A 12,766-nucleotide genomic window follows, 5' to 3' on the forward strand; every position below is an offset into this window, starting at 1 on the left:
AATCAAAGACATTCTCCAATATTTAATTGTCCTTGTAGCCAGAGCAGATTCCTCCTCTTACATTAATGAAGTACAAGGCTTCGTTACACGTTCGTAATTGCAATATTTAAATTTGCCATTTCACATCTGGAAGAAGCTGGAAACTTTGTCTGAGCCAGAGCTGTAACACAGCCACAGGGTCCAGTTTGTGTTCAAAGGACACAAGGAGAGAGCGGGGCAGAGCCCAAGGAAACCTCCAGTCCGGGAAGGGGGAACGGCTGTGCCAGGTCTGTCTGGGATGGGAAGAGAGCAAAGGAGAAGCGAGGGCTGGAGCCATCTTCTCCAGAGAGAGCTCAAGCAAGGCAAGCTTCAAAATAAATCAGTTCAGGGAGGACACCACACACTGCTCTCATCAGATCTGCCACATGAACAGCATCTTGTGCAGGAGGAGCTCAGCAGCCCCAAAACCTGCTGAAGGCGCAGCCTCACCTCCAGCTCGAGTGTAGGGACTGGGTGGAGACCTTCTGCCCAAAGCAGAACCCACCAGTGCTGGTCCTGCACCTGCACGAGCCCCAGACCAGACTGGAAACCCTGCTCATTTCCAGAGACCAGTGCCAGGCTGGCACAGTCCTGGCAGGTCCTCAGGGGTGGGACAGGCTGTGCTGGGCTGGAATTAGATAAAGCAGTAAAAATGGTACGGTTGAGAAGGCGCACTAGTCCCATAAAGGAAACCTTCGAAATATTGCACCAGTTCTGCTCCACCAATTTCTCCCAGGGTACAGACCCCAACTGGTTGCTGGTGGTTGGTTTCTGTCAGCTCCAGGCCCTGGATCCAACACACAAACCAGTCAGTGCAGTGGGTTTGCCAGGACCAAACCCAGTCCTGGCTCTCGAGCCCCTTCTGGGCTGTCACCCAGCTCGAGGGCCACTTTCCTCCCCTCCCAGCGCAGCTTTAACCAGGACCACCACCCTGGGAACAGACACAGAACGAGAGCTGCTCCTCTGAACATGCCAACGCACACAAATTCCATGAAATCAGCAGAGCTGTTTCTAGCTGAGATACTTTACGGTTTCATCTGAATACCACCACGATGCCAGAGTGGAAAGCCCAGAACGATCAGTGCTTGTCCTGTCCTCTCCCCACACTTATGGCAAAAATAAACTGCTGTAAGCAGGGAAGTTCTGTTGCTTTCTGCCCTGCTCAGTTATGGGTGCATCTCAGTGGTGGGGTCTTGTGTTTGACCTCCACTGAACGCGGGTGCTTGGCTGTGAACCTTGTACCAAGGTGCCCTCCTTGCTTTTTCCTATCCCAAAGCTTCCAAGTGTAAACTCAAGATGTTCCAGCTGCAGAGGAGAGGAGGACGTGTGCTCCTCTTGCTGGCGAAGGACACAGAGCCAGAGGAGGGCAGAGAAAAGGTGGAAGAGCATCTCCTGGGAGAGGCAGGACTCCAGGAGTGAGAGCAGGGAGCGGCGGAGCAGCGAGGAAGGCAAACCCAAACCGAGTCCAGGTCTGACTCAGGCAGCTTCATATAAAACATCCCCAGTGGCATTATTTCCAGACCAAAACCAAAAATTTCAAGTTGCAGGGCAGCAAGGCTCCCAGCATTCACCACAACTAAGACAAGGCGGCAAACCTGACCAAAGGCAGCACCGGTGCAGGCAAACGGAGCTGCAGTTTCACCGAACACTGCCAAGAGCCCACGCTCCCACCCAGCCGAGACCCCTGCGACACACGCCACATACCTCAGAGCAGGAGGGGACAAATTCAGGAGCAGCTCAGGGCAACACTCACCTGCTCCATGCCAGGGCTGTGCCCAGGGAACCCACTGTGACCCCAGCAGCTCCTCCAGCGTTCGGGATCCCAGTGCAGCTGCTGGAGCTCCACAGCAAGGACCACACCCTGCCCCGCCCTGGTGAAGAGATGCTTTGAGTTGAGCACAAATGAACTCCAAACCTACCAGGTTCTTCCTGAATTGATGCCCAAGGATCAAGCCAGCTCAGAGCAGATCTAGAGATGCCAAGGTGTAAATAAGAGCAGAATTTGGGGCCCAGCTACAATTCAAACACATTTTGCACCCTGGCCTTGGAGTTTATTAAGAGTAAACTCGGCTTAGCTTCAGGTGTGTGTGCATTTCTTCTAACACTTTCTCTTTCTTGTTTAACAATCTCCTCCTCTTCCCTAATCACACAAGCTATCTGCTAAAAGATGGTGAAGCTGAGAGAAAAAGGCATTCTATTTTTTTTTTTTTAAATCATTATTCATCAAACCGTTTGTAGCACTACATGCCCAGTTAATACGGATGGCAATGGGACGTCCTGACATCTCTCACTGATGTGCTCTTGGCCTTTATTCCCATTATTATGAATTTGCCAATAGTTCCTATTAATTCATGTGTGACAGTCAGCCAGGAGAAGGTCATATATTTTCCCCTCATGCACAAGATCAGTTCTTCCCAAACTTACACTCTCTGCATCACTCTCTCTGAGTCATTTTCATCCTCAGGGGTTTCTTTTCTGTTTAAGTTGACATTTGCCTTAAACCTGATTGCTCTTCCAAACAGTAATTATAACAAAATCAGGTGGGCTTTGTTGTTATTCTATCTTAACCTAATAAATGTTAGCACCTTCATTCTCTCTGCAAAAACATGGCTCATTTTATACTGGAGCCTTTTGAACATCTTTCTTAAGTGTTCAAAAAAGTATTGCAGTAAATCAGCATGCTTGGAAATTGCCTGGGAGGAAAAAAAAATCATTTTGGTTCTCAAAAGTTACATTAGTTTCAGAAATTAAATACTTTTGGGCTGATTGCTTCCCTCCTACAGTCTTTAGTATGACTCACCATAGCCCAACATAGGTGTCCCCAATTCTGTATTCACAAAGTGAGCATCATTTTCATCTGGTTATATCCCGTTTTTCAGTATTTTTTGCCTTCCAGCACCTGAAATTGTCACTGGATTTGAGCACTAAACAACACGCCCAGCTTGGGTCATGGCCGGGCTGCTCTTCCCAAAAAAATTCCCTGAGGAAGACACACGTAGGCAGCAGAAAGTCATGTTTTGGTCGGGTTTGTGTCATTTTCCAACGTGCACTGTTTGGTGTTATAGGAGGTGCTGGAAGAAGCACAGCGAGGAAGACAGGGAGAGGGAGGCGGGTGCTGCCCTGTAGGTCCTGGGGGAGTCTGTAGGTCTCCTGCAGACCTGGGGGAACCCCCAGTTCCTCCCACACCTCGCCAGCTCCAAGGGGATTGTCACAGACTGCACTGAGCTCAGGTTCCATTTCACACACTGGGCAACGGTGAATGGCAACTGGGGCTCATCCCCTGGCTCAGCAGAGCCAACTGTCTGACGATAAGCCAGACCACGAAAAGGCAAATGGGAAAAGCAAGAAGGGGGATCCATTAGATTGGGACGTACTCCAAAGGCCTGGCCAGAGCAGAGAGAAACCCGAAAGCTGGGGTTACTGCTGGCAAGGCTTAGTAAGAGTCTGCAAAGGCTTTAATGTTCAGACATTTCCTACATGTTCTGCGTTACATAATTAGGTATGACAACATGCTGCAGGCAAGGAGAAGTTTGGAGACTGCTGGATTCCATGCTGCCTCCTTCCCACAGTGACAACGTTTGTTCCCAAACCCAGGAGTTTTGACATGAAGTTTTGTGCCCATGAGCTCTGCCCCAAAGGGACCGTGTGTCATCGCACTGAAGAGCTCTTCACAATCCCACCACTTGCACTGAAACTGGGGAGACTCCTCAGAGGTGGCAATACCTGACTAACGATCGGTGTCCAGGGATAGACCTTGTCCCAGCGCACAAAGCACAGGAGAGAAGGAGGCAGCAACATGGCGACACTACCTGAGACAGGCACAGAAGTGTCCCCCTGTATGACGACAGGGCAAAGGGCAGCCTCCCCTCTCCTCTTAAATGCACTCCTGGAACACCTCTTCTGCCATGATTGTTTATCTGGTTAAAAATAAGCACGTAAACAGATTGTGGAGTGTTTCTACAGGTCTTTTAAACAGGAAAACATCTCCTGTCTGAGTACACGTGTCTCACTTTCATGTTACATAGACATCGCATTTCTTGGAAAGTCATATTTAACCTTTTTTATTTTTCTTGCAAAAACCACCTTAGAAACACAGTGCATCTTCAGGAAGCCACATTTACTTGCAGCAGTGCAACAGGACACGCCTGGATTTGATTCCATTCGGACCTATGGAATGAAAAGGAGGAGGCCAAGATCCCTCCCCTATTTGCCTGATAAATGGAAACACTCCTCAGTTGATTTGGCAGGTCACCCTGACCCCCAGCTGAGGTGCTCAAGCAGGTTTTGCAGCCAATGACTGGAAGGTCCTGGCTTAGGTTGGAATCTGTTGGTTGCCAGGTTTTCTCTGTTTATTCTTCTTCTTCCTGACCTTGGATACACCAGTGTCCATCCCACTGGAATATTCAGATCGCAAGATCTCAGCAAGGCGATGTTTGCCGTGGGTCTTCTTGAGAAGGTCAGACCTGGGCAGAAGGAAGAGAAGAGGAATTAGATTTCCTTCTCTCCAAAACGCTGCTAGGTGGGTTATTTATTTTACAGCGGTGGAAAGTGACATTTGTGCATTAGCAGAAGAACAGCTTCCTTTTCTTGAGGCTTGATTTGAAATTCTGTCTCATGCAAAATTAGATATTGTTGTGACAGGTTTTCACAAAGGTGGCAAAATATCATGCCGTTTTTAAAAGCAAGCCTTTGTTCTGTACAAATGCTCTTGCAGGGGTGGCGGGGAGAAGGAGGGAAGGCTGCGCGCTGAAGGCTGATGAATTAGGTGACACAGCACTTTGAAAATTATAATAATAATAATAAAAAACCTAACAGGCTTAAGACATTGAACAATGGAAACATTTTATAAACAGAGCCTAAATCCAGAGATTGGAAACACAAAAAACCCAAACAAACAAACAAGTAAAAAAAAAAAAAAAGTCAGGAGTTTAAACCCAACAGACTCTTTTCTTGCAGTGTCCTGTGGGCATCACACACACGCACCTTACAGCCTTGCTCTCCAGAGACCGGCTTTTGCAAAGGTGGCTGCATTCTGCCCAGCCACTCAACATGGATGTTCCCGCAGCCCTAAATTGCCAGCTATAAATATAAAAACCCACTCAGCATTTTTCCACTCCAAGTTCTGCCACTGTCCTGCTCCGTGACCTTGGGCAAATCTCGTCCTCACTGCTGCTCTCACCCTCGCTGATGTGTTTAAACCGCGATCTTTTCTGTGCAGGACCCATCCTTCCCCACCACGTTCCTGGGGTCCTGGGCACATCGGGATATTCACAGGTTTCGGTGTCTGCGCATCCCACTCTCCTCTTTATACTAAAGACCAGTAACAGATCTCTAAAATTTCCAGAGAAGTGAACAGAAATCTATCTGTTCCCTCTGAATACAATGAGGGAATTGAACTGAAGCCCCACATCCACGCCAGCATGCATTTATGACAACACATGGACCTCAGCAGTCCTCAAGGTTGCAGCCTTACAGCACCGCCTCTCATCGTCCCTTCAGGTGTCCAGAACCGTGTCAGGGATTACAGGAGAAGGAAGCATTTCTGGTGGCAGCAAACAGATCAATTCATTCATTAGGCCAAGCACACAAAGAAGGGAAGGGAAGCAAACTCTCAGCTGTCTAGGGTACTCGCTTGCCCCCTTTTCCACTGCCTGCTTTCCATCCCTGTGCAGGTTTCATGGCTGGAGTGGGTTTGGAAGGATGGATCAGAATGATAAGAAGGATGGTGTGATGATTACCACTGAAAGATGATTTTCGCTAGAAGGGAAAGCCTGGAACACATGGGTGAGAAGACTGTTACTTCCAGTGTAGTCTCCACTCTCACACTAATTAAACATTCAAGCTCTGCGTTGGCAGAAGGGCTAGAGACTGGACATACCGGAGAAATAAGATGCACAGCCGCCACCCGGTTTGAACCCACAGAAACTAAGGCAAAAAGACAGAATCAACTCGAGACCGACCCTGGAAAAGCCACACCTGCAGCATCTCCTCAGCAGATATTCTGCCTTCCTGAACGCAGGAGCCGCAGCAGCACGGAGGGATGCTCGTGGGTGCATGCACAGCGCCGGGCTAAGGTGTGCCCTCAGCCAGCCCAGCTCTGCTGCAAAAAAACTTTGTAGTGCAGCTGTGGCCTCTGCTCAGTCCCCGTCATCACTTAGTAAAGTTTCTATTTGACACTTCCATTGTCTCCCCGAGCATTTACTACAGTAATTTGAGGGTTACCAAGCAACAGATCAGTTTACTTAACAACAGGGAACTATCTGCTGTAGAAGGACAAGTAATCCACCAGTAGCTGCAGGGCTGAGTTTCAGCTCAGCAGGGAGGTTGTCCAACACTTTATTATCAATCAGGTGAAATCACTGCCCAATTAGTAAATCAATACCCCCTGCTGTGGTGATCAGCTGTACACAGACAAGCCAGGACACAGGGAAAAGGGAGTCTTCTCCCTCTAACCAGGGCCACAAAAATCAATGGAGCTGTGCTGTGGAACCTGCGCTGATCACCGAGATGAGAAAAGCAGCTGTCAAGGTGCTGTTTAACCACGCGATGGAAGAGCCACAGGCAACAGCGACAGTCTGCAGTGACAGCACGCACAGGAAAAGTACACCAGGTCAGGATCCATGGTCTGATTCTGATTTCTGTCGTAAACCTGTAAATTCCCCTCTCTGCTCAACTGGGGAAAGTCTCCAGGGCTCTACCAGAGCAGTCAGGATAACATTGTCGAGGAAAAGTACCCTGTGGTTAGGAGACAAAGCCCAGGAGAACAGAGCGAGACCTTGATACTCACCCTTTGAACATCCTTGGGCAAGGTATTTAATCTCTTTGGCCTCCATGTGCATTCTCCCACCTCCTAACCCAGGATGACTGCATTTTCCCTGTTGCCGAAGGCTGCTGTGATGTTAATTTCAGAGAGCTGGGTGGTGATACTGGATATTGTGGCAGAAAGCTTCCCAGAAAGGCTGTGAATGTAAGATGCATTTGCAACACAGACAGCACCCATGTTCCCATCACTGGATAAACACATGGACTGTCAGCATCTCTTTCTGTGATCTCTTGTCTAGATATCACACTATATTGAGTCCTAATGAGAACACATCATGTTTATGACGGGCAGAGAAATCCCCAGCCCTTCAAATCCCTCCCTCCAAGCACAACAGCCAGCCTTTAGGTGGGGAGCTGCAGAACAGTGCAGCTCAGGGGAACTTGCAGGGGAAAAAAAGATTCACTAATGACTGACCCATCCCAAAGTGCTTCAGTGCCAAGATTTCAGCAAGGCTTAAAGGAGAAACTAATGTTCAATCAGATGAGAAAATAGCCACTTTTATTAGCTAGGGGAAAATGAGACCAGAATCGAGAAGTCATAACTCAGAAAATGAAACATCCCCAACACACAAGTTAGGAAGAACCTGTCCCTGAACACAAGCTATTTGACTTCTCTGTGTTACTGTCCAGCACGCTGGGTGTTGTGTCAGGCAGAAGCATGACTGGATTACTGCTCTTTTGCGCTAGGTATGGGGTACCAGGACTCCCATAAAAGAGAGATGGGAATTGGTAAGCAGTCAGAGGAGCCAGCAGAGCTGAGTTAGCATCACCTTCTAACATCATCCCTTCATTTGCAAGGCTTAACCCTAGACCCAACCACTGCTTTGGGCTTTATGTTCCAGGTATCCAAAAACCATATCGCTCCAAGACCTATCTAATCACCTCATTATCAAGGGGAGAGAAAGGTGCTTCGCACAGTGAGGAAGGGAAGGCAGAAAGCCTAGTAATTGCTTGGCACAGTCTGAGAAAGCTCCTCTCCTCCTCATGGAGACAGAGGAAGGAATAAAAGAGCCAGGTTTACAGCTGCCTGTGCACATCTGTAATTAAGCTGCAACCTCACAAAAGCTGGTACCGGGAGCCTCAGCAGAGAGACAGTAAGAAAACAGAAGAACTGTCCCCAGATGACTTTGTTATATCTTAAATGGCTGGGAAAGACCAGGCTAGAGACAAACTTTTAAAGACAAAAAAAAGCTCTGCCCTCCTCCAGAAAACTAGAATGAATTTATTCACTCTTTAAACATGAGAAACTTTTGAATCTTGCTAAATACATCATTGAATGATGAAAGGGCAGGAGAGGAGCATCTGGAAGAAACAAGAGAGAAAAAGTGCCCAGTGAAGGAAAGAGAATAAAATCCTTCCTTCCTCTGCTTCAGTTTCCTTCTGCCTCCATCTGGAGAGCCTCTCCCAGCGTGCTGCTCCCCAAAGGCTCCCAAACTGCTCCAGCCGAGGAAGAAGGAGTATCAAGTTCTGCTGCACAGTCCCAGAACTTATGGTGTGTCTTTGGAGGAGACAGGAGTAGGCTGTTTCATTTATCAGAAAACATTTCAACATGGATCGCACCATCAATCTGCCTGACAGCATCTCCAACAGCTCTCTGAAACGGCGCCAGCAACAGAGCTGGGTTACCTCTGGGCCAAGGCTGCTGCAACACCTGCCTCTTCTGCTCACAGTGTTGGATGAACCATCTGCAGCCAATGCAACCCTCTTTGGGTTGGTTTTTGTGTTGCTGTTTTTTGCAGAGTGGGGGTAAGAAATTTATCAGCCATCTTACACTGCTCTCGACAAGTCAACAGATGGCCTAGGTACTCTGTTATCGGCTGACGCGAACGCTAGCTTGAGAAAATCAAGAAAAATTATTATCCAGACTGAGCATCAAGCGCTGTTCCAAGCTTAAAGATGGAGTACAGGCCCTGTGCTGCAGCTGTGGTGGAACAGGACAGTAATAAAGGCCATCGCCGCATGCAGATAACATTCAGACAGATTCTACAATTATAAAACTTTAATTTCGTAAGAGGACATTTTTATAACATCATCATGTGGTAAGTAGGACTCATCTATGTCTCTGAACTGCCTTAATGAAGAGTGATGGTGATGCTTCCTTTCACAGCAGCCATACCTCTTACTCCAATTTTTGGATTTGTTTGCACTCCATGAATACATGCTCTTACCTGAGCTCCAGTCTGCCATTCTAGAGCAGCCTGCTCCAACCAAGCAAAATTCCCAGTGGGCAGAATCCCACACTTAGTTGTGACTAATTAAGTGATATTAGGAAAGCTGTAAATGGCAGAAAAAAAACCTGGCAAGCAAACTGCTTCTAATGATTAGACAATTGCTGTGCAGGGAGACCCAAATGCAGCCTTGATTTGTAAGCCCTGTCAATAGAAGCATCAGTCTTTCTAAAATTGTCAATGCCAAGATGTTCAAATGTGGAATCACCGATACGAGGTAGGAGGGATGTAAAAGGCTACTAGCTTTCACCCAAAGGAGAATGCTGCTCTGGCCATACAAAGGAGGACACACAGGGTTACCAGGTAGACTTCCCAGCAGGAGCCTAATTCTATCCGACTGCTAATGCTGAAGAATGAGCTACCACAATAATCTTGCAACGAAAACCTTAAGGGCATGATGATATCCATCTTCAGAGCAATGGCAGTGTAATAATGATGTAAATCAATCCCCTCAAACAGAAGGACCCTGCACACCTTTTCTTGATCCCTCTTTAGTTATGGGTTGGACTTAAACTCTGAATCAGGAGGAGATTTACACATGTTGTAGCAACTACGAATACACTTGATACTCACATAAATTCAATCTTTCTGAGCATTTCTGGCATCAGAGACATCCTGTAGCAATGAGTTCCACAGAATCTAACAAACTTCAAGATTTATCGCTTTCTTTGTAATGGCAAATTAAGCTGCAACTCCTCACTACAGCGAAACCCTTTGGGGATGTACACCAGTCTTCCAGGGTTCAAATGGAGACAACAGACCATTTGTTGCCACAGAATCCCATAAAAAAAACACTGATCCAAAATGCAAAAGATTGAGTAGCACAGGGATGCTCAGTGGAATGGCAATAGGTCTTTGGCATGTGCATTGTGCAAGAGTCAAAAGACATGTCTATCTGGCTACTTCCTGAGCATGCTGCTTCTCTGCAGCGAGCAAAAGACAGTTAATCCCTCAATGGAAGTGGGATCAGCTTCCTTGCATCTACCCTTCAGTAAAAGCATGAGCCCAGACACTTACTAAGCTGATGTACTGTAACTTAATATACAGTATCTGGTTCATGTGCTCATCTCTTACCTAAATGCACCACTTCACCTTTCAGAAAAAAATCCTGAGCAATTATTTTGCCATCTTCAGATCGGGTTTTGCAAGAACCATTACAGCTATGGGGACAGTTGGGTTGCACAAAGAGGTTTAAAAAAAATACCTGGAAGTTTAAAGTGCATTCAGGAGAGGGCTGCTTCCACATTTCAGCACTGAACCCTCATGCACCTGGCTGCTCTGTCTTCCTGTCTCACCTTCCCCAAGCAGGCTCTCTAAGGAGGTGCTAAGCACAAAAGGACACTTGAAAAGAAATTAAAAGTTTTCTTTGTCCTCTTAAGGAAACATTTAATGATCGCCTTTACCCCACCTTCAACCTGGACTGCCTGTTCTTTATTCTCTGGGCAGGTGCTGAGAGATGAGGCTTTAGTGAGCAGACTGATTAAAAACAAGTATCAGATGTTTGGAGACAATGTGTAATACGACAACCAACACTCATGGTATCACGTGAGAAATACAATTAAAAAGATTGCTCTGTGACTGCTGTTATAATTTCTAGCCTTGCATTTTACAATTAAAAACCTCTTGTCTTCTAAATGGCAGGCTAAATTCTGCTTTCTGCTTTGTCAGCGTGAAATCAAAAGCAATTCTCTGTAAGTTAACAGCACTATCTTGAATTTATGCTAGTGGAGACTGAATTTAAATCTATATTCATTTTCTCTAAACTATCCTATAAATACTAATATATTTTTTTCTCTCTTTTTTTTTTTAAATTTTTTTCAAGCACGCACAGAAAAAGTTGATTAGAAACAAGTTTCACAGACAATTAACAATTGTTGCACATCACAACTTTGGCTATTTCTGCAGGGTCTTCATTTTCCAGATGCTCCTGGATTTGAAATCTGGAGCTTGAGCCGTGACGAACCTGTGCAAAGGCTGCCCACTTTCCCTGAGCTGCAATTATATGATCCACGTCCAAATGAGCTTTCCAATCACTCTCAGACCATTTGTTCTAACACCTCCACGTGTCCTGTGCATAAACTACCTACTGTATCTTGAGCTTGTCTGTATATAATAGGATGAAGACTTAGGGAGGAGGAACGCCATCTAAAAGAGGTGTGTAACAAGAGAAAAAGGAGCTCTAACAGAGCAGCAACATCATAGGAACAGAGAGAGGCATTGTTGCGGGCCAAGTAATCCTGTGACACGCTACTGTCAGTCACAGCTCGACACCCTGCTGGGCCAGCAAGACATCAAAGCCCACCCCATACCATCTTACATGCTCTTTACCGGCTAATCAGGCTATTCTTCCTGAAATAAAGCTCCGTTAAATCCCCTGCTCACAGGGGCATTCCCATCCTGTTGCCCATCTGCTGGTGAGGGTCAGCTGAAGCAGGAGGCAGATCAGTGGCCCGTCCCTGGTGGCTTCTCAAAGCAGGACAATGCTGTCTCCAACTTTTTTATTTTAAAATCCCTTCCCTTGCATTTTTTTTTTTCCCCAAGATATGTACATGTGCAAGAGATGTCACCAGCCCAGCAGCAATTATGTGGATTAGTGCTTTAATTGCACAGCTAACGTTTGTTAATGGAGTTTGCAGCGACAATTACATGGAAGGAGTCATAAGCGATACTGATAAAAGAATAAAGATTTTCCTCCTTTGAATTATTGCAGTGATTTTACTGGCAAGCCAGAGGTTAGTATTCTCCGTTGTGCTAGGGAAGACAGTGAGCCCTTAACACTGCAATCTCAAAAGGGAGGATTATCTATCCTGTGGAACCAACTTGAAGTAGCTAGGATCGGACATCCTGAGCACCTTCAGCTCCGCTCCAAGCGGAGGAAAGGATTTAGGGCTCTGCATGCTTAGGCAACGCAACGTAAGCCAATGGCTCAACGTGATTTAGCCTCTCAGGAACAATCACACGTGACCAGCCAAAGGCAGGGGGCTTGGACCTGATGATCTTTGAAGGTCTCTTCCAACCTAAACCATTTGATGACTCTCTGATTCCTGGAGCAAGAACAAGAACCTTGAGGAGCAAAGCACACCACAGTCCTGTGGCATTCCCTGTCTCAAGAACATCAAGTTGGCCTACCTTTTTGGTTTTGGTTTGGTTTTCTTCTTTGAGCCAGCAGTTGGAAGAGCAGTCAGGTTCTGGGGAGCATCTCTCAGGCCAAAGCTTTTGGCCACATGACCCAGGTGCAGAGATTTGATGTGGAAGATGTGCTTGAGGTTCCTGGGATAGGTGGTATAGGCACAAAGGAAAGACTGCAGCGCTGAAGGGGAAAAAAAAAAAAAAGAAGTGAATTTTGTTTGCTGCTGCATTTTTATATATACACATACTTAAATATTCAGCTGTTCCAGCTGAAATGACATTGGTCTTGTCCTTTAGGTCACCTTCTGGTCAGCAGCTGGTAGAAAAGGTTGGTATGTTAAAAACCTATGAAGGTTGTATAGTACTAGTACAACCCTGAAAGGAGAAGGTAGGTGTGGAGAAGCGTTAGGAACTGAAACAAAGCCGCATTAGGTTTACTTGTTGCAAGGATGCCCCTTCTGCCACAAAGGTGACGTCTGTAGCACATCGCAAAAGAAGAGACATTCACATCAACTGGTGGCAGACAGAGGAAGAGAGGGAACAGAAAGATACAGGGATGAAGAGAGGGA

General features: G+C 46.5%; 1 protein-coding gene across 1 annotated transcript in view; it reads right to left on the reverse strand.

Annotated features, from left to right (window-relative positions):
- Positions 1-4,063: 4,063 nt before the first annotated feature.
- DDX31 (DEAD (Asp-Glu-Ala-Asp) box polypeptide 31) overlaps positions 4,064-12,766 on the reverse strand; it is a gene marked incomplete at its 5' end in the record, with an annotated part of 42,596 nt that continues 33,893 nt past the window's right edge. The window contains 2 exons of the mRNA XM_010080857.1: positions 4,064-4,481; positions 12,198-12,378. Coding sequence (XP_010079159.1) covers positions 4,331-4,481; positions 12,198-12,378 — 332 coding nt within the window. The remainder of the gene's footprint in view (positions 4,482-12,197; positions 12,379-12,766) is intronic.

This window comes from Pterocles gutturalis, unplaced genomic scaffold, assembly GCF_000699245.1.
Source record: "Pterocles gutturalis isolate BGI_N339 unplaced genomic scaffold, ASM69924v1 scaffold44144, whole genome shotgun sequence".
Taxonomy (NCBI): Eukaryota; Metazoa; Chordata; class Aves; order Pterocliformes; family Pteroclidae; genus Pterocles; species Pterocles gutturalis.